Source organism: Meles meles, chromosome 3, assembly GCF_922984935.1.
Source record: "Meles meles chromosome 3, mMelMel3.1 paternal haplotype, whole genome shotgun sequence".
NCBI lineage: Eukaryota > Metazoa > Chordata > Mammalia > Carnivora > Mustelidae > Meles > Meles meles.
The window spans coordinates 179,362,832-179,385,021 of NC_060068.1; the positions used below are offsets into that span (position 1 = coordinate 179,362,832).

The 22,190-nt window shown below is 47.3% G+C and overlaps 1 protein-coding gene across 1 annotated transcript; it reads left to right on the forward strand.

The window, feature by feature from the left end:
• The first annotated feature begins 58 nt into the window (after window positions 1-58).
• LOC123939316 lies at window positions 59-15,648 on the forward strand. The gene is made up of 4 exons (XM_046001177.1): window positions 59-100; window positions 13,222-13,363; window positions 13,710-13,935; window positions 14,699-15,648. Exons 1-4 carry the CDS (start codon window positions 59-61, stop codon window positions 15,030-15,032), a joined length of 744 nt encoding a protein of 247 aa, XP_045857133.1. The 3' UTR covers window positions 15,033-15,648.
• Window positions 15,649-22,190: the final 6,542 nt, after the last annotated feature.

The following is a 22,190-nucleotide window of genomic DNA, read 5'->3' on the forward strand; positions in this document are numbered from 1 at the left end:
GAGGAACGTCGGGACCAGATGCTCTCTGCTTACAAGAAGTTGACCACATGCATAGAACATGATCAACTTCAGGCTGTTGCTGCCCATCTTCCTGGGGCTGGTGAGTTCCAATCTCCTCCCAGGGGGGCCAGGCAATGGATCTGGGCCTTCCTCATACCCTTGGCTGGCAGAGTAGCCAATACACAGGACAAAGAAACTTCCAGCACAAAAAAGACAAAGGACAACACCGCTGATGGTCACACCACCGTCATAGGAAGCTTACTAGATGACAGACTTTACCAGAAGCAGAAATACCAGAACAACACAATTAAACTAACATGTTTGAAAAGAAATAGGCATTATATTAGCCACGGAAACAAAAAGGAAAACTCTCAGAAAAGAAACAGAAACATTTTGTGTGAAAAATACAATCGTTGAAAAAGAGAATATAATGACGAGATAGAATAACAGGGTAGACCCAGAGGAGGAATAAAACAGCAACCAGAAGACAGTGTTGCAGGAATACCAATCCCAGAAAGAGGAAACGACAGAGTTAGAGAGTGCAGGGGAAAAAATGAATAATATGGAGAAAATTAAAAATGTAGAGAAATCCAAACACAAGGAATCCCGGGGCAGTGGGAGGTGGAGCACAGGGGAGCTAGTTAAAATGAGACTGGTAAATATTTGAAGAAATGTTTAGAAAAATTCCCCAGAAGTAAAAAATAAAAATAATGCCATGGTTCATATCAGCAGTTTCCCTGGAGTGCCAAAGAAGAAAATAGAGTCTCGTGAATGAACTTTCAAAATATCAGATGAAAAGACAGATCTCAAAGCCTCTCGAAAGGACACATCATCTACCAAGGATCAAGAATTGGATCCACATCCAATTTTTCAGTAGCAATAATGGATTTGAGGGGAAAAAGAAAAAAGAAAAGGAGTGTTGTCCTCAAAGTACTGAGTCACCTAGATCGTTAAATCAGATAAGAGTATCTTAAGGCTTATAAGGTCCTGGGGATGTTGCCACCCAGAGGTCCCAGCCCCTGAGAGTTTAGATGAAATGCTTCAGTAAGGGAAGAGACAGCCAAGAGGCGTTGCCATGCTGTACGATGACATAAGAAATAAATGCGATCGAGTATCTCAGTAAAGCTTGCTGCTGTCTTTATTAAATCATTAGCAACAAACTAAGAAGGTAAAATATGCCCGGAATCATACTGTAGATCCTCAGTGTCTAATATAAAATCCACTCACCGCACGTGGCTATTTAAATTTAAATTTGGGTTAAATAAAACTAAATGAAATTTTAAAATCTGTCCTGCCATCACACTAGCCACAATTTCTGTGTTGAACAGCTCTATTTGGCTCTACTCTATCAGGCAGCATAGATACAGAACATTTCCACCATCGCAGAAAGTTCTGGAAGACAGCCCTGAAATACGGAATATCAGTATGATGCAGTGTTTGTAGGGAACATGAGACCAGTGATGTGAGAGAATGTAAGAGTTCTGGTCTCGTTACCAAAGAAATACAAGTATCATTTTTTTTTCAAATGGGGAAAGACTGTAGGCTTTGGATAAGTTTCCCCCCAACCCCCAAAATAATTAAATCACAATAATTAAAGTCTTGGTGTTCTTGCGTTGTTTTTATTCCTCACTGATTTGGGCCTTTTTCCAGAACAATGGCACTGGGTTTCAAAAATAGCCCTTCCTGGGATAAAATATTAGTTAATAAATTCTTGCATATCCAAAGACCTTGCATCTTATAAATGTTTCATAAACATTTTCCAGTTTACTTGTTTTTCTAACAAATGTTTTTATTATTCTTTCTTTGTTTTAGAAGTCCTGAACCATGACTATATCATATCCTGGGACGGCAAGATAAAGGTTTGTTTTTCTCTCACCACATTGTTGTCTACAACTCGATTTACTCCACCGTGTAACTCAATTCCTCAGCCTGGCGACAGCTGTCCTGCAGCTGTCATGGTTCAGGCCAAGCTGTGAGGGCCCAGGCTCTCCCACCAACCCCAGTTTCTGCCCGAGACCGCCCTCCATTGAGGGCAAACGCCCTGTGAGCTTTGTTCGCATCTACAGCTGAATCCAGGGAAAGGAGGACTCTTGAGGACCTGAGGTGACAATTTGTACTTAATCCTCACCGGGTCATGGAACTCATTTATTCAGCAAATAAATCTGAAGGATCAACACAGCTTCTTCTCCTCCAAGAGGTGAGGCAGGAAGCCATGATGCTTCCACAAACAGCCTCAGAAAATCCCACCCCATTTCCTACCGTGACCACGAACTCCCTGCCCTCCCTTCCTTCTGCGGTTTCCCTCCTTAAGTGTTACAGTTCTTGCAAATCTTTCAGCAAACTCTAAACAAGTGAGCCTGTAAGTGAGCACACATACACTTTTCAGGCTTTCAGAATGCGGCACTCACGGTTCAGGACAAGACCCACCTGCATTTGGAAGCCCAAACATCAGAGCAGCTCTGATAAGTTTCCCTACAGACCCCAGGCACCTGCACTAAAAATGCAGAGTGACCTCCCTATAGCCCCAGTGGAAGAGCAGCCACTACGGTGCCTTTCATGGCAGGTGAGACCCCGATCTACCCGATCCATCATCAGAGCACGTCAACTAAGAAAAATAACACTTACTTACAGGGTAAGGTATCCTAAATCCTTCATGTGTATTACTTCACTTAACTAGCAAGCAAGCATGATTGAATGCCCCATGTATTTGAGCATGTAATATGCTTTGTGCATATTAATTAAACCAAATGTAATGGGTTGTCTAATGTTTAACTGTTTTTATTTTTAAGGTTTAATACTCACAGAATTCACTGAAGTTTAGTGCCAAGTTCTGGCCCATTTCACAGATGGGAAAAGTTAACTTGCTGTAGATACAGCTAGCGAGAATAGACCCAAGGATCTGCACCCAGGAAATCTGAGTCCAGGGCTCATTCTCAGAAGAACTAAGACATATCGCTCTGCTGAAGTTACAGCACCAGGCAGATAGGTAAGATTTTGACTTGTGAGTAGTAACAAGTGTGATGGGTAAATACTGCCACGTGCGTTTAGGGGTGAAAAAGTGGGAACAATCACTTCCAAGATGAGGGAATCGGGAGACGCGGATGCACAGTGAGTGGTAGCAAGCCACACAGGAAAGACAGAGGTAGAGAAAGAATCTCCAGGAAGTAGACAGCAGGGGCAAAGGGATGGGACAGCAATCTCAGGGTGTGGGAACACCTTCAACATCCCACTCCTGCCTTCAGACAGCACCGAAGCCCACCAGCATCAATCCTTGCCTCTTCCCCCTCCCTCAGGGCAACTGGTATACTCCTCATTTCCAAAATAGAAGCCACTTCCCCTGGACCTTGCCAGAGCCACACACACCATCAAATATTGTCCCGTTCCAACAGGCTCCTTCTCTTCCATGCTAAAATACTCTTCCCCTCATCACCCTCATACAGAAAAAAATGAGCCAACACATGCTCCTGGATTGCGTAAATAATCAAATAAGGCTTTCACTGGCCAACGTCTGTAACTCAGATGGTGAGAACCGTTCTTTGTGAAGAATCATTGAAAACGTATCCACGGTTTCCAGTAATCTGACACTCAAGAGTGGTATGTGTGGTGGGTTCATTGACCATCCAGCCTGAAGAAGAAAAAGGGAAAAAGGAAAAGAACTCTGAGTGAATCAATGCAAAGAGTTTGGGCAGACTCAGATATAACTCTATCTGTATATTCCCTAGGCTGATACTTACTCCTTCAACCTCAATAAATTATACACACCCAAAGCCCCAGATCCCAGTAAAACCCGTCCTCCACCTCATGCCTTAAGAGGAAAAATTTTAAAAGGGAGCGGCTCTGGGAATAGCAGCCATCAAAGGGTGCGTCCCTCACGGGGTACTTTAACCATGCCATAATTTTACAGGGAAGCAGGGGGTCTTTAAGAAATCCAGCCCCAATGGGAGCCATATTGGTCCAAGAGTTGGAGAATCATGTCACAATTCTGACAAAGTTCGTTTTTCAGATTCCATTCTTTTAAAGACTCACAAGGAAAATCCCAGCCTGTGACCATTGTAAATGGCTCTCATGCAAGATTTTTACATGAACAAGTGTGGAGTCCAAGACTACCACACACGATGAAGAGTCCTGTTGTGAATCAGGTCATCTCACGATGGCAAAGAAAGTCAAAGCTTGTGTCCCAAACTTCTAATTATAATTAGGATATTGCAGGTCACAGACAATGCTCCAGCTTTCAAAATCATACAAGAAAGAAAGGATAAATTACTAAAATGATTTTTAAAGCACTGGAGAGCTTTGGGATCAACACAGACTACATGAAGTCCCAGAGAGGGGGGAAATGCAGGACCCATACCCACTCCTCACCAGAAACATCTTCCAGCTCTAGATACAAGCCCACTAATCCGACTTGGGCCACATAGTGGATGCCGCTGGAAAAGAGAATCCAGGAAAGCCATCAAGGGAAGTGGACGGCTATGGTAATAAATCACACTTTAGGTGAGGGTTCTTTCATCCACCCAACACTGCCTGACTTCTCTGGCTCGGTGGTCAGGGGCGTGAGGGCTTAGGGTCAGGCCCACAGTTCCAGAAAGTGAGAGTCAAATTGCACCAATCTCTAGGCAATTAGGAGACAAAGAACCTCGCAGGGTAGGACCTTGAAAAGAGAGCAGGCTCAAGATGCAAGCCTATGCTGAATGGACACCAGGACCGAGAGCCACTCTACTAGGCGCTAGACAAATTCAGGTATAGCCTGAGGCTGAGAATCAGGCTTGGACATTGACAAAGGCTGCTGCTGGGAAACAGGAAAATCAGTAAAGATTTTGTGTTCTGGGGGGACCAAACTAGAGACTGGAGAGCCCCAAACAGCCATTTACTCCACCAGTGTGTTTGCCAAATTCTAAGGGATCAGACTCAACCTACCTCTGCTCCCAGGGTTTGGACTGAGAGCTTGGAAAGTCTTTCCTTCCTCCATTCTGAGGGTTTGTGGGAGATGCAGTCCAGCTCTCCAGACCCCCAATGCCCTCACTCTCAGCCCTGAGGCTTAGTCCTTGATTACATTTGGTTAACCGTCCTCCTCTCTTAATCTTCCTTCTCTCAGAGGACACAGGGAGCTTTCTTTACTGAAACAGAACATGATAGGTTTCTCTACAGACTTTTATACAGAATATTCAGCACACACACACATATTACTAGCCATGTGCAAAGAGAAGACAAAAGTGCTAAATAATTTAAAAAAAAAAGAATTAAATTTGCAGATGACCCAGATCCTAGAGGTAGGAGACAATTACTTTAAAATAACCTTGACCAATATGCAGGAGAAAACAGAGGACATAAGAGACAATATGAATGAAATGGTGGCAAACTGCAGTTGAGAACTGGAATTTAGTTTTAGAAAATAATCAGTATTGCAGAATTTAAAACTATAAAATCCAAATTAAGAATTCAATGAATAGTTTTAACAGAAGCTGGGGCACAGAAAGTACCCAGAATGAATGAACTGGAAGGCAAAACTCTAGAAAGATACCCGAAATGAAAGATCGGAACTGAAAAGGAAGAAAAAATTTTTTAAAACCAAGAGACACGTGGGATATACTCAAAAGGTCTAAATTAATAAAATTGCATTACCAGAAAGACAGGGGAGAGGATGAGGCAGAAACAGTATTCAGAGAGATGATGACTGAGAACCATCCAGACTGACAAAAGACATCAAACCACACATTCAAGAAATTCAGCAAACCTCAAGATAAGAAAATATACAGAATATCATGTGTAAACACTGCATCAATATCAGACTGCTAAAAATCAAGGGAAAGAAGAAAATCTTAAGAGCAGCCAAAGAACACTTTATCCTCAAACAAAAATAAGACTAATATCTGACTTCTCAAGAGAAATGGTAGAAACAGAAAACAATGGGAAATTTATGACTTTTAATACATGAACCAAGAGAAGAATAAAGGCTGGAAATTTGGTTAAGTTTCCATTGCAATAAGCTAGAGGGGAGAAAAGATCAAATCACACTTATGACGGAGAGAAGGAAAAAAAAGAGCCATCGACTCTTCATCTCAGGGTTGGGGGTTCGAGACCCATGCTGGGTGTAAAAATTACTTCAAAAAATTAAAATTAAATTAAAAAACATAAGAGCTGAATTTCATTAAATACTTGTTAACTCCAATAAAAAGACAATAAAGCAAAAAGGTAGTTCTTTGAAATAAGTCTCAGCAAAGTAGAAGAATAATAAAACATAAATTGCCAAATAAGAAAAAATAAGCTATAACTACAGATCTTATAGACTTTAAGGTAAAAGGATATTATGAACAAGTTTACTCCCAAAGATTTACCAGTCTGGGTGACATCCGCAAATTTCCCAAAATACAGAACAGAGCAATTCTAATAGGAGAATACGTAGAAAATACCGTCTGATGGCTGTTTAAGGAAAGTGAATTTATTCTCAATAATCTTCCTGCAAAGAAAACCCCAAACCGAGGTAGATAAGTAAATTTTTTTATTTCATAGGAAGAAATGTTGCATCACAACATTGGAAGAAAATAAGGAGAGGGAATACTTCCCAACATTTGTGAATAAATCTCATGAATATATATTCAAAATTCCTAAGTAAATACGATCAATTTAAATTCAGTGATGATACAAAAGATACGATACCATGAAAAAGCGGGGAGTATTCCAGGAATGGAACGGCAGTTATGGATTCAAAAAGCAACCAATCCAATTCACAATGTTATCATAAATTAAACTAGGGAGAAAAAAATTGTATTTTTAATTCAACGGATGCAAACGATGATAGCATTTGGCACAATTTAAACTGATTTATGCTTTTTAATAACTCAAACTATGGATAGGCACAAGATATATGAGATTCTTCTGGGAGGCTAACAAAATCCTATTTCTTAATGTGGGCGATGTTTGCAAGGATTTTTAACTTCAAATAACTCACGAATCTAAAAATGTATTTTTAAAAAGTAAGAAGTTAGCAAGGTAACCTGCATGTCATGAATCCCATTACGAACTTTCTCCAAACTGTGTTTCTTCCTGTGTTCAGAACTGGAAACTCACCCACCTGTCCTATGTTACCCTTACAGTTAAGCAAAACAACACTTAGGAAATCTTACTTTGCAAAAATGACTATCTAAATGATGAGCAGATTTAGTAGGCAGAAGAAAAAAAAAGTGTTACATCCTTCAATCGTGTGGCTGAATTGCAGAACAAATATGATTTTAATCTGAATTTGGTATTTTTCAGATAGAAAATCTCTTCCCCTCCATGAAGATGATGGAACACAGATTCATTTTAGGTCTTGGCAAAACTACCTGCTTGAAACTTTTATTCATCTAAGTTTTTCTCAAATTGACTCCATCCCATCATGAAAGTAGGACACGGAGAGTGACACCCTTGCCCCCTGGAGACTCTTATTTCCAATAAGCATGCGGTGGTAGCCAGTGGCAAGGTGTCTGTAATAATATCCCCCATGAAGACAAAGAACCCTTTTCGAACACTTTCACGTGAGAAGAATATAAGAAACAAACACCCGATTCTGCCAAAGCTGTGCAGGTTTCCAGGCAAAAAAATGGCTTCTTATGCAGAGAACAGTTGTTTTGTTTGTTTGTTTGTTTGGGGGGGGGGGTTTTGGTTTGTTTTTTCAGAGAACAGTTTTTTAAACTTCAGCTCCTGTTCATATGAACTAAATATGACCATCATAAGTGTATGGGCCTGATTACAGCATAGTCTTCTGTTATCCTTGATGTTGTCTCTTGACCCTCCAATTTTTTGATAGATCTGTGTTACTGCGTGTGTGACTGTGCATAACAAGTGTTTGCGCCTGTGTGTATCTGTGTGTTGCACGTGTGGGGCAGTGTGTCTGTGTGGTATGTGTGATGTTGTACTGCAAGTCCGTGTTGAATTGTACTGAACTGTGTGTGCTGTGTGGTGAGTGGGTGTGGGTGTGTGGTGTGTGCATTTTTGTGGTGTGTGTGTTGCTTTTTATGTGTGGTACGTCTGTATTGTGCAACATGTAGCGAATGTGTGTGTGTGTGTGTGTGTGTTATGTGTGGGGTCAGGTGTAATATGCAGTTGGGGTGTTCTGTAGGATTGTGTGTGGGGAGTGGATCTAATATGTGGTGTATATGGTGTGTGGGTGTAGACATGACTGTGGTAGGTTCATTTCAACACAAGTCTCTTCTACAAGCCACCGTGACTTTCAGAATCTCCTAACACGAGCGCACCATGCTCATGAAATCACCAGACCAAGGTAAGGAGACCTGATTGTTTGGAACAAGAGAGAACGAACACCGACTGTCTATTCAGATGCAGAATTTACGAAAGATCAGCTATTGCCGAAAAAAGAGTCATAGCATAATCTGGGTGAACCATGGGAATTTTCTTATGCATCGCTTATGAAATAAAAAACCTCAAAACACTTGATAATTTGTCTGGCAAATAGCACCTGTGTGTAGCCCTTTCTTGACACAAGGAAGGGACATGGACAAAGCAGCAGACCACCATACGGTGGGCTAGAACCAAAGCACTCAGCCTTTGGCCCTGCCCGGGGTCCCTCTACACATGGTTGCTGATTTCCCTGGGAAATGAAGTTCACTCTTTTCCGATGATAAATGGGTTGATATGAACAAAGAAAATCTGGAAATGTAGAAAAAACAAAAACATTCATTCCATAACCCAAAAATTGCCAATTAATTTTTTTGGCTTAATTTTTTTTTTTTGGTGTCTGTGTGTGTGTGTTTATGTTGACATATTTGTCATTGTAATTTATATAACACCTTTGGTTCTGCTATTTTCATATACACTTTGAAAGTGAGCATTTCTGAGGTGTCTAAAACTAAATAAAAATGATTATAAAGGTTTAATGTTAGATCTGAATATAGGTGAATAGGTTTATTCTTTTTTTCAGGGGACCTTTTGGATTATTTTTCCTTTCCATCATTAAAAATAATACTAGTGGTCTGCTTCGTGTAGGTTTTTTCCATGTTTCAGTTTATCATCTGACGTTAGACTCTTTTTTTTTAATATTTTGTTTATTTGACAGAGAGAGATCACAAGCAGGCAGAGAGGCAGGCAGAGAGAGAGGGAAGAAGCAGGCTCCCCGCTGAGCAGAGAGCCCGATGCGGGGCTCGATCCCAGGACCCTGAGATCATGACCTGAGCGGAAGGCAGAGGCTTAACCCACTGAGCCCCCCAGGTGCCCCCTGACGTTAGATTCTTAAACCTGAGCTTCCCAAGTAGGTCAGAGGTTCCGACCATTTGGGAAACCTGATGGCAATGCCAGATGACTGCCACCACACTGCTGCGCGTGTGTGACAAAGACGGGAGGGCACCCAGGGCAGGGCTGAGGATGGATGATGGATTCCTGGCTTAAATAACGTGAACTCGCTTTTGCAGAGCCCCTCCTACGTGATCACATTTGCCATCGCATTGAAAGAGAGATGGTATCAACCCCGGTTTATGAATAAGGAGGCCAGGGTGGAGGGGGGTGTGATATGCAGACGGCACTGATGTGCTCAGCCTTGTCTGGGAGCTACTGGCAAAGCTCCATCAGTATAAGGTGTCTAAGAACTGGGTGTTGGCCAATCCACCACGCTCTCAGCCTCAGGTCCTGCTCAGGCTCCGGAGCTGGAGAGACCTCTCTGGGGCCTGGAGCTTCCTCTGATTAGAGACACAAACCACAAACCTGATTCTTCCATTCTCCTCATGACTCTCTCCTGTTACATGAAGACTCCTTCTCTTCCAAGTTGCGGGAATGTCCTGCCAGCATTTGGGATTGCTTGAGCTGACTTAATGGTTTCTGTACATAGAGGTCAAGTCTTGACAGAAAGAATCTAATGGGAAACAAAGTTGCCTGTGTTTTGGAGTTCACCCATTGTTCTGTGTGTTCGGGAGGGTGGGAAATAAGATACATCCAGCAGATTGATTGGCATATCCATCCCGGGACCACCTGGGATAATACAGACAAGGATGATGATCAAAAATTTAACTGGCCTGGTGAAGTCAAGAAAGGTTTTAAAGAGTTGGTCCTGGTGCATAGACTGACGGTTTGGTCAAGAAAGTAGGAGCATCAGAGATCAAAGCAGGAGCCCAAATCGAGGAGGGTTTGGATCTTATGCTAAAAGAGAAAAGTCAGATGAAGTCACTTAAAAGACAGAAGTCATCTACTTCTAAAGATTTACAAAGGACCCCAGATTGACACAAACTAGAAGAATTTTACAAGAAGTTTACTTGTAAAGATCTGCAAAGGATCTGGATGTATAAGGACTGGCTCACCAAATAAAAAATAAAAGATTCAATATAAAAAGATGTCACCCCCATAGAGAAAGAAGCCTAAGAGCGTGCCACGCACAAACTGTGTGTTGGACACATTTGAACACTGGAGGAAACTGATGTTTTTCTGATCAAATACAAAATAAAAACTGACCCAGGAAGAATTAGAATACTTACATAGTCCATAAAAGTGCTCTACCAAAAAAAGGGGCGGGGAGGAGACTAGCGCTTGACAGTTTTACAGCTGAATGTATTCATGCAAACAAATATTTGCTAAACCCCTGCCACATGCCACTTCTGTTCTAGACACTAGGGATACAGCAACAACAGAACAAATAAAACCCCCAATCTTCATCATTTATAATACACTCGGGAGGATCGGCCATAAGGACACGACCCATACTCTGTGGCAGGTGCTTGTAAGTGCCGGAGGGACAGGAAACTGGGCAGGGGCACAGGTGCTGGAAGGAGTCCCGGTCACATGGGTTTTTCTGGAACCTCCTTCTGGGACCACTTTCACATGGACACGGAACCATTCACAGACACAGTGAGAAAGTGAGCCATGTGGGCATCTAAGGGAAGATGTTATCTACAATGACAAAGAATTCCAAAGCTATGTAACTGTTCCATACCACAGACAAAAAAGAGAAATCCCATCAACTCACCTTACAAGGCTGCGGTGGCCCCAACACCTGATAAAGAGGTTCCAAAAGACCAAACGCAGCACAGAGAGAGCCCCCTGGGAATATGGCTGTTCAAGCAGCTGCAGAACCCAGCCCCAGGGGAGGCCAATGGGAGACCTGGAGGGGCTCCCGGGGGGCTCTCCATGAACGGGCACTGAGGGACTCCCACGGAAAACCCTCTGGGCCTGAGAGCCACCGCCAGGATCAACACAGCCAGCCTGTGGATCACAACATAAATGAAATGGAAGCATCACTGATTGTGGAATCTTACTGAAGGGTTGATGCGAACTTTAGACGCAGAGAACACCTCGCACATCAGTGTAGCCTGTGGCTGGCCGTGGAGAAGCTGGGGAGCGCTAGTAAAGTCAGTGCCTCTCTTGCTTCTCACAAGCTTTCTACGTGCTGCTTAAACAGGCACCGAGCTTGGATGACAGAGTCATGGCCGTTCCGCGTTTACCAAGGCAGCCAGAAACGCAGAGAAACTTTGGAAAATATAGTTATCAGCTCTAACTATACAGTTTCAAAAATCATCTGTGAGACTTGTGTTATTTCTCCAAAAGATAAGGTTCAGCTTGAGCAAGAAAGGCAGTTCAGAGTCCATGGGGTGGCCCAGGTGTACGTCGGGATCCGTGGAGTCCGTGGGGTGGCCCTGGCGCGCCTCGGGACGCACATCCCTGACCCAGGTGAGCCCCACTGGTGTGACGATCTGCGTCGGTTCCATTCTGCACAGGGCCACCGGCTCCTCCCGCCACCCCCAGGGAGAGGAGGGCTGGGGACAAGCCCCACAATGGCACATTTACCACTTGCCCAGCACAGCTCCCACTTATCTGTATTCTAGGTAAAACTACAGTGGCCAAGTGCATCTTTAAGATCAAACAGCTCAGTTAGGTCTGAGTCCAATGGCCATGTCATTCTGCACATCGCATTGAAACCAAACAGATTTCTTGTGGGCATATTTCCCGTATTCCCTGCCTCTCTAAGGTCTGCACCAGCATTTCAAAGGTCTGATGCTGCAGATCCAAGTTAATACCATTTGCTAAAAATCAGCAATGAATGCAGACATGTTCCTGGTAGCTTTAAAAGAAATAGCCCCAAACTGGAAACGATCCAAGTGTACATCAAGAGAAAAGATGATTCTGCTCTGGTGCATTCAGACAATGGAATGTAACACAGAGCCTTCTTCAGCTCAGTAACCGAACAGCAATGACCAGGTGGCTTAAACCACAAGCTCGTGTTTCTCACAGTTCTGGAGGCTGGACGTCCAAGATCAAGGTACCAGCAAAGTCATTGTCCAGCAATGCCCTGCTTCCTGGTTTGCACATGGCTGACTTTCCCTGCAGGCTCACGTGACGGAGAACAGAGGGAGAGGACTTCGTCCCCTGGTAAGGGCACTAATCCCATATATAGGGCTCCATCCTTATAACCCCATCACTCCCAAAGGCCGGCTGATACCATCACTTTGGGGTTAGGGTTAAGCATACCAAATGGGTGGGGGGACAGATTCCGTCCACAGCACCCAGGAATGAACAAGAACTACAGAGCCACAACAGTGTGGATGAGTTTCAAAGACATAGTGAAGTGGAAAAACAAACAAGAGAAAAGATTCAGTGTGATGCCACTGACCCCAAGTCCAGGACCAGGCAGAACCAACCTCCAGCCTACGGTGACGGGGGCCAAGATAGACATTCCTCTTGGGGGCAGAGGGTAGGGACTGAAAAGGAAGACGAGGAGGAATTCAGGGGCTGGCCAACCCCGTGACTTGCTCTGGCAGGTGCTTAGCTCCGTGGGTGCGCTCAGCCTGTGAAAATTCATGGGTCTGCACACTCAGTGGCCAGGGAAACAGACAGTGAATACATGAACTCATCGGGAATTTTGAAAGTCCATGCAAGTAAGCCCCGGGGTGCAGGTATATAAGGCAGCAGGTATAAGGCAGGTATAAGGCAGCAAATTACAATGCCATCTGGAGAGGATTTTGCAGCCTCTGTTAGGGATCTGGCAGGATCATAAAACACTGGGACCCATTAAGCTAAGACACGATATAAGTCAAACCCCTCCATTTATGGCTTTGGAATCGACACCTGTTGCCTAGGAAGGCGGGCACCTGTTATCTAGGAAAGCGACACCTTCAGTCAGTGGAGCCCGACCCTGACTACACCCCGAGAATGCTGAGAACTTTAAACTTTAAAACACAGGGATCCAGGCTCGACTCCAACCCGATTAAATCCTGGTCTCTGGGAATGAGGCCGCAGCCATAACAGATTCACAAGCTCCAGGCGAGCGTGAGGAGCAGCCAGGGCTGGCGAAGGACCACGTCCTGTTGTCACAGCCCATGGCTCCTGTTCACTTTGGGTCAATCTGTTCAGCCCCCTGCAGAGCCGGGAAGCGGAGGGTCCCGGACGGGTAAGTTCTGCTGGGCTTGCAGGGGATGGGGAAGAGGGAGAGCCCAATGTGCGGGGCCCGGCTGCAAAGAGAGGCTCCAGAGGGAAGGCACCCGCCACCCCACACCTGGCTTGCACCCCGCCAGCACCAGCTGTCCTGGGGGAAAGGAGCAGAGCTCTTCCGTGCTGGGTGTGAGGTGTCCCGGCACTTCCTTCCGACTCACAGCCAGTGTGGTGCCGGTTACGTAACCCCAGGAGCTGCTTTCTTAAAGTTCAAAGTCTAAATTGATCTGGCACAGCAGGAAATTCAGTTTAAATATAGTGAAGTTCTGCATCTCTCTCTCTCTCTCTCTCTCTCTCTCTCTCAGCAGAGGCTTGGCTCCAATTTAGCTGTGCTCTGCAAACACACACAATTCCCGAGTGCGCGGTTCACACCCAGATATATGACTTCAGCCCAACGCGCGCGAGGCAGCATCTGGGCCATTTCCACCCCGCCCGGGAAGGGAAGGGCTGGCGCCGGCCTCAGACACCATCCGCGGGGTTTCTTCACCTGCACGAAGAGGCGGCCGACAGAGTCGTTTGCGCGTTCGAGGGGTGAGGGGCCCCTGCCCCGTCAGGCCTGTCCTCAAGCAGAATCGGGGAGGCAGCCGTCAGGTTTGAGGCTCTCCCCAGCCATTTGCTCATACTTGGTACCAGAGTCTCAAAGCCACTAAGAAATTACCCAGAGATTAGTGGCAGCCTCTGGGTTTGGAGTCAAGTCTTTTGGGTTATGGAGACTGCGTGTTTTCTTGAATGTTCCAGTGCTTTCTACAAAGTCTTTCATTAGAACTTTAAGAGATGAAAGATTAATTAAACATTGTTTTATTTAACTCCTTCCTTCTTCAGCCGGCTTCCAATGAGCACCCATCACGTACGGAGTCCTACGGCGTTGGGGTCATTGGACATAATAACACCCGGGTGTACCCCCTCCATTTGGAAAGAGATTGCTCAACTGGGAAAGAGATCCAGGTGTCAGGTTGATGCCAAGACCAGGGGTCGAGGCAGGCATGCCCAGGGCCCACCAAGCCCCTGTCTTCCCTGGGGAGCAGTCAGAGTGAGGAAGGCCAGAGACAGCCGGGGTGCTTGCTCGTGGAGGGTCCTCTGGGAGCGACGGAGCACAGCCCGGGCACTCCCAGCGGGCACGGTGTGTGAAGTGCCCGGGGGGGGGGGGGGGCGGGGAGGGGAGGCTTTGCCGGCCCGTCGCAGTGCCCACGGCCGGGGCCTTGCCTGAAAATGACCACGTCCACGTCCTCCTCGCCGGCAGGCAGTGGCCTCCCTGCGCGTGCCTCCCACAGTCAGCCGCTCTTTCTGTCTCCAGCAATGCTTCTGGACTCCAGCCCTCACCCCCGAGTCCTCGCCCTTCCTCGCCCCGCATCAGACCAGGCCCAGTATCTCCACGCCACGGAGGCTCGCTCGCTCTGTCGAAGTCACAAAACCGCAAGCAGGGCCCAGGACCCCGGCCAGGTTTGAAGCGTGCCCTGCGAGGGGACCCCTCCAGTCAGCGACGGGACGAGGCAGGGAATTGTCCACGGGCACAGGGAAGACGAGAGCCCCAGGCCTCAGCCCCCGGATGGGGCTTCCTGTCTGAGCCTCACACCATTCCCTGCCGGCCCCAAACATGCCCGGTGCCCTCCTCAGCCACCGAGCCCTAGTTTGGGGCAGCTCCGGGCCGCGCCCCAGGACGGCAGCGAAGGTGGGACCCTCCCCGACAGGCCGGAGGCAGGTGAGCAGTGCCTGTGGTGCAGGGGACGTGCGGGACGGGCCTCTGAAATCTCTTCTCCCCACAAAACAGCCTGCCGGGACCCTTCCCAGTTCCGCGGAGAGTCCCGGCTCCCTCTCTGTGGGCTGATTTCAGGTCAGGTAGCTGCAGGACAGCCATGGCCATTTCAACCCCAAACAACAAAGAGGAAGAAGCGCAGCTTATCCAGGAGCCCGGGGGGGCTCGACCGCAGCGGGGCCTCAGGAGGGCCGAGCTGGAGATGCCCCCGGCCCTCTCAGACCTCCCAGCCTCTGCCGGCGCCGCCTCCTCCCAGGTCCTCACTCACCCAGGCAGCCTGATGCCACGGAGTCACCACCTCGGGTCCCCACTCAGCCGCTGGGTGGGGTCCCACGACCTCCCCCGTGGCAGCAGCAGCAGCGCCCATCAGTGCGACCACGCACCCCGCGTCTCTACCCCAGCCACATGGAGCTGCTGCCGCAGGCACGTCCACGCTGGGTTCCTGGGATGGCCTTTGTCAGGATGCCCCCCGACCCCGCCCAGAGGGCCAGAATCCACTCACCACGTCCCCCACTCTCCCACCCCTCCGCTTCCCCAGCCCCTCGCCAACCCCGTCCCCACATTCCCGCATCCCTCACGCCACCGTTTCCCTCACCCCCTCTCCCTGGTAAAAGTCACACAACGACCTGATGAAATGACCTTAAGTTATAAGAAGCCGAAATATTGGCATTCAGTTCTAGTTTATTGAAAATGGAGGGTAACTTTTCATTAGATTCCGAACAATTGCCTAAGCCTTCTTAGAGACAAGTGTTTACTGCCTCAATTCAAGATCATTCATAGCTGCATCTCTTCAAGCCAGCCTGCGGCGCAAAGATGCAGGTTCCCGCAAAACTGGGTTGCAGTTACTGACTTCGCAAAATGATTCTTACTCTGGTTTCTCTCCCTAGGGTTTGCCATTCCTTATGACTACTAAATATATAGATTAAATTTATGCACACATTGAGGCAACATAACTTATACATAAATTGATGAATAACGCCGTATTAAATTTTCTTACATATATGAAGCAGCATTTTATTCAAAAAATCTGTAAATCACGGATAAGATTATTCTCCGATTTATATTAAAATAATGGGAAAAAAAGAACGTTCCAGTAACTCATGCATGTGTGTGGGGACACACACACACACAGTGATTTTCTCAGGGAAGTGGATGAAATTCTCTTTTTCAACACATTTTCCTAAGAAAGAAGGAAAGAAAGGAAGGAAGGAAGGAAGAATAAAAGGGAGGAAGGAAGGAAGGAAGGAAGGAATGAAGGAAGGAAAAGTATTTTTATTTCTTACACCGCAAACTCAGGAACAGAAAAATGCGACAAACTGAAGTGTCTTTCCTCCTTTCCACAGATATCCTGCCTCGCGCGGCACTGAGGTGAGTCCCTCCGACAGGGCTCCGGGGTCACAACGCGCCCGATGACATGTGAGACTGGAGAGAGTCCAGTCCTGCCTCCCCATGTTCTGCGGACACGTGGAAAATGCAGTGTGCATTCAATTTATTGTTTGCTGCTTTCACTGTCAACCAGTTGGATCCCGCAAAGTAATTGCCTTCCCATATAGAGTTTAAGCAAATCCTTTAAATCAATGGACTTTCTCTGTGAACTGGAGGCCAGTTCGCCTGGTGCCATCATTTGGCGTCAGGACGGGCGAACTCTCCCAGTCTTCCCGACGGTGTGTGCGGCTCCTCGCGGGAGCGCGAATGGAACAGCCGAGAGCGCACCCCCGTGCTCAATCCCACCACCTTTCCCGAACTGAACGCTGACGGCTGTGTCACTGTGGGCCCCTGCTGAGTAATGAGGGGTGTCTAGGTCATTGCTCTAGCTCAGGGCTGCTCAAGCGGGGCACGGCGATTGTTTCGGGGCAGATCATTCTTCACGGTGGAATCTGCCCTGTACCTTCCACCCGCGAGATGCCACTAGCCGCCCCCAGTTGTAACAGAAGTATCTCCAGATGTTCACAAATGTCCCCAGGGAGTGTGTGTGTGTGTGTGTACTGGGGCGGGGGAGGGCTATCCCATTGAGAACTGTTATGTGTTGATCAAACCCACTCTGGGGCCATGAAGGCTCCAGGATTTGGTGAGGCCATCTTGTAGTCACACCGTCACCTGTCTTCATAATGTGCCACTGATCTTGTGTCCACACTCCTCTGCGAGAGGCCGGGGAGACTGACCCACAGGCTTCTTGGGGAGATCTCCTGATGGGAAATACTTGCATGTCACATTATGACGGTGGGTTACCAGCCACCTATGGAGACGAGGCCCAGACCCGCCACTGGTCCACCACGGACTGAACTCACGGCTGAGGGTGGTGAGAGGTTGTCTTAACCATCCCATTCTCTTGCTCGCAACCCGTCAAGTCTGATGCCTCAAATGGCTAAGATTTCTCATGACGACCCCGGAACAAAGAATAGTAAATTATAAGCCTGAGGCTGACTCTGGACTGTTACTCTGCTTGGTTTGAGTTGACAAAGGTCTACAAGTTTTTAAATTAGTTGTTACTATGTAAAAATTACAAAAAGTCACAGCTTTCTTGCTGTCCTTAAAAACTGGAAAGCCTGGGGCACCTGGGTGGCTCAGTGGGTGAAGCCTCTGCCTTCAGCTCAGGTCATGATCCCAGGGTCCTGGGATGGAGCCCCGCATAGGGCTCTCTGCTCAGCAGGGAGCCGGTTTCCCCCTCTCTGTGTCTCTACCTGCCTCTCTGCCTACTTGTGACCTCTGTCTGTCAAATAAATAAATAAAATCTTAAAAAAAAACAAAAACAGACAAACTGGAAAGCCTGGTCCCTCTTGCCTTGCATTCAACAGTGACCTAAAGGTGGGTGGCTGCTACCCTTTTCCCTGATCACACTCTCTCCCTCCACTTTGCTGCAGTCCCCGCTCTGCCCTGTAGTGGTCCCAGCAGGGCACCTGGCCCGCTTCCCGTGTTTACATCCAGCGGCAGGAGGGCACTGAGTTTGTAGCTCAGGTGGACACATTCATTGCATCATTTTTAACGCTGCAATATGTTGTTTCCTTTACTAAAATGAGGAGGAAAGCCAATACCATCCAATACCATCCAACGAAATCCAGTAGAAGAAACAGAGGACAAACTTGTGTGGAAGGTATAAAACTACTTCACTCACTGCCTTACTCTCAAATGGACTCAAAAAGTAAAATCCAGGTCTCAATCCAGGCTGGTTGTGTGGCCTGCGGAAGGCAGAAAAGGCCAGACGTGAGCCTGGGTCTTTCCTCCAACCCTCAGTCTCCTCCTGTATAAAAAGAAAGCGCTGCACTATAGGATTTCTGAGTTTGTTTCCAGATTAAAAAAAAAAAAAAGTGATTCTCTAAATCAGGGTCAGCAAATATTTTCTATAAAGGGCCAGAGAATAAATATTAGAGGCTTTGCAAACCACACAGCCTCTGTCGCAAGTACTCAATTCAGCCATCATAGCGAGAAGCAGCCACAGACAGTATGAAGGAGCCAGACGGGTTGTGTTCAAAAAGACCTTGTTTACAAAAACAGGGGACCTTCTGGATTTGGCCCTTGGGCCATACTTAGCGGAGCCCTGCTCTGAATTAAACTGTATGCAAATTTACATCTCATAAAATAGCATAAAGCTGTAGACACACGGTACGAATGTCAGTTTCCTGGATTAGATATTGATTAGATATTGAACTCTAGTTACATCAAATGTAACCACGGGGGAAACTGAGTAAAAGGTACAAGGGATTTTCTGATTATTTCTGCAACTTCCCGTCCATTTATAATTATTTCAAAATTATGAGGTTTTTAAGAAGAGGCCTAGTCCGGGAAACTCCATTAACCGTATTTAAATTTTAGGTTTTGAGAACTTGGTTTAGCAGGACACACTGTTCTATTTACCCAACAAGAGTTACTTAGAATTTCCTTATTCTTACGGAGCCCAGTCCCAAAGCTCTGAGAAAATACATTGTAAGAATCACAGCAGGGGCCCCCGAGTGGCTCAGTTGGTTAAGGGGCTGCCTTTGGCTCAGGTCAGGATCTCAGGGTCCTGGGATCCATTGACAGAGCCCCCACCGGGCTCCCTGTTCAGCAGGGGGTCGGCTTCTCCCTCTCCCTCTGCTCCTCCCCTCTGTGCTCCCTCACTCTCTCTCAAATAAATAAAAAATAAATAAAATCTTTAAAAGAATCACACAGCAGACCCCTCCTTCCCAAGACTTCCCTGAGTGGGTTCTCCTTCCTGGTGATGCTCTAGGGACCTGGGCCTGGGGGAGGGGGCGCGCGGGGGGAGACGGTGGGAGCAGGGGTGCTGCGTGTGCATCTAAGCAGACGTGTCCACCTGCGTCCAGGTGTTCTGCTTCCCGTGACTCAAGGCACCCACTCAACAGCAGGCCTTTTGGAAACCAAGCCCTGGGCTCTTGGTGGTGTGAGCACAGGCGTGCGGGAGGGGACTTGGTCAGAAGGAGGAGAGACCATCGGGGATGCAAGCCCGCCGCAGGATGCAGGGGCAGGGGCGGAGGGGGCAGGACCGTGGCTGTTGCAGGGGCACTTCCTCATCTGGGACCTGCAGACCACATTACAACCAGCTCTTCCTTGTTTTCTGGAATGTTCCTCCCCCTCATCTGCCTCTTCTTTTCTGTATTTTATCTGCTTTCCATCCAGAAGCAGAAAGTTGATGAATCCTGCCTAATTCATGCGGCATAGGGAGTGTTTTCGTAACTCTCTTTGACTTTAGCAAGACCAGAAGAACCGGCTTGCAGCCAAGGTGACAACAGCCACTGTCTCTAGACAAGACAGAGTGGCATTTGGTGACATAATCGGCAGGCCTTTGCCTACCTCAGACACACACGCGTCACAGCACACAGCACACACAAATCACAGACACACCACACCGTACATACACACGTATCTCACACACACACACATATTACTCAGCCAAGGCATCCCTGACACTTGGGGCTGGAAGGTTCTTTGTCGTGGGGCTGTCCAGTGCACGGCAGGACGTCCGCTCCATCCCTGGCCTCTGCCTTCCAGACAGCAGGACCAAGACCCTCCCATCTGTGACAACCCCAGATGTCTCTCGCCATCGTCAGTCTCTGTGGGGGCAAACCTGTTGAGAGACGACCGTCGGTCTTGAGGTGACAGCCGCTCTTTGCATCTGCTGCTTCTGGAACCCTTAGAACTCCCCTGGTCCCTTCTGGTGCTCAGTCACTTCCTGCTGGTTCCTAGCTCTTGACGTTCCAGTTTCCGGGTCAAACCAGGGCTGTGGGGCTTGTCTCCTGACCAGACCCTAACTGAGATGTGTATGTTCAGGCTAAGTCGTATTATGGCCACTTCCTGACTAACACAAAACTGGTAAATAAATCTTTGAAATTTGGCCATAAAATGGATGGGAATTTTCTGAAGTTTTCTTCTAAGAAACACTTTTGTATTGAAGGTTAAATGAAATTTTGCCTCAGAATGTATTTTTTAAAAAATGCCTTCCAGGAAAAATGCAGTAATGTACACACTGACGGGGGGAGGCCAGGGCTCCGTCCAGGAAGCATGTGCAGAAGTGTGGGGCGCCGCTTCTCCTGCCGTATTGACGGGGGAAATGTGGTCTCGGGCGAGGAGTGACGTCACCTGACTTCTAGGTTGACTGGCCCCTTGCAAGTCTTGTGATTTGTCCTCGCCCCCTTCCAGTTTAGCCCCTTGTCTCCTATTTCAAGCGCTTCTCCCTGCGCTCTTTGGTCATTATGTTACCACTTTCCTTTTGTTGTCATCTCCCAGAAAATATTTAACATCAACCATTTTACTTTACATGTTGCTCATGAATATACAAAGCTTTTTAATACCTTTTGTAAAGCTGTATCTTGACCTTTCTTAACATGAAGAGCTCGTTAATTCTCATTTACTGTTATAACTGATGCCTTCTCTTCTTTTATGCTTTCTGGAAAGTCTCTGTGCTTTTTTTTTTTTTTTTTGCTTTGCTTGTGTGGTGTAATATTTATTGAGCTCGTTTATATCCTAAGCTGTCTAAAAGTGTGTGCGCGGGGCGCCTGGGTGGCTCAGTGGGTTAAGCCGCTGCCTTCGGCTCGGGTCATGATCTCGGGGTCCTGGGATCGAGTCCCGCATCGGGCTCTCTGCTTGGCGGGGAGCCTGCTTCCCTCTCTCTCTCTTTGCCTGCCTCTTTATCTACTTGTGATCTCTCTCTATCAAATAAATAAATAATCTTTAAAAGTGTGTGCGCATCTTACCTTTATTCTAAAAATAATTATCTTTGTATTTTATTTTATTTTATTTTTTTAAGATTTTTATTTATTTATTTGACAGAGAGAGAGAGATCACAAGTAGGCAGAGAGGCAGGCAGAAAGAGAGGAAGGGAAGCAGGCTTTCCACTGAGCAGGGAACCCGATGTGGGACGCGATCCCAGGACCCTGAGATCATGACCTGAGCTGAAGGCAGCGGCTTAACCCACTGAGCCACCCAGGCGCCCTATCTTTGTATTTTAAAAGGCAGACATTATCAGGCTGGTACTATGCTTCCGAAATCACCGGTGAAACTGTCCTGAGCCCCGAGAAGCAGAGCTGCCGGCGGCTCCTGGGTGCCCGCGATGCTGCACATTGTCGTCTGCGCGGCACGTGGGTGATGCTCTGGTCCGGCCAGACTGGGTAACAAGGGGTTTATTATAAGGTGCTCGGTGGCCTTCAGCATTCCCAGGAGGCCCAGAGAGCCAAGTTCGCACGAGACATTCCAGGAACAGAGACGCAGGAGTGACACTCAGCCGCGAGAAGGACTCTCGCAAGAGACTCTCCAGCACCCACGAGGGGGACTGGATGCTGGCATGGGTCCCACGCTGCCCACAGAAGCCAGCATCTCAGCCACCTACGCCAGGCAGCGGCCACCCCGTGTCCCTTCCTCCACCGCATCGCCTGGCAGACCCGTCACCAGCATCACTCGTGGAAGGGGTGGGACGTGGGGCTTTGTCTGCAAGTCCCTTACAGGGACACAGCGGAGTCAGCTCTTCCATCAGAGAAGAGAGACATTCCAGGTTCGTCCCCCGATCTCTCCCTGCCGTGTTCCGGGGCTTGTCCTGTGAGCCGGG

What these genes read in the sequence shown, in the direction of transcription:
- LOC123939316 (XM_046001177.1), top strand. Translation starts at nt 59, where the DNA reads ATGATCAACTTCAGGCTGTTGCTGCCCATCTTCCTGGGGCTG. An exon ending in AAGCGGAGGGTCCCGGACGG is followed by an intron (nt 13,364 to 13,709) that starts GTAAGTTCTGCT and finishes TCTCTCTCTCAG; the next exon opens with CAGAGGCTTGGCTCCAATTT. An exon ending in GTCGTTTGCGCGTTCGAGGG is followed by an intron (nt 13,936 to 14,698) that starts GTGAGGGGCCCC and finishes TTCTGTCTCCAG; the next exon opens with CAATGCTTCTGGACTCCAGC.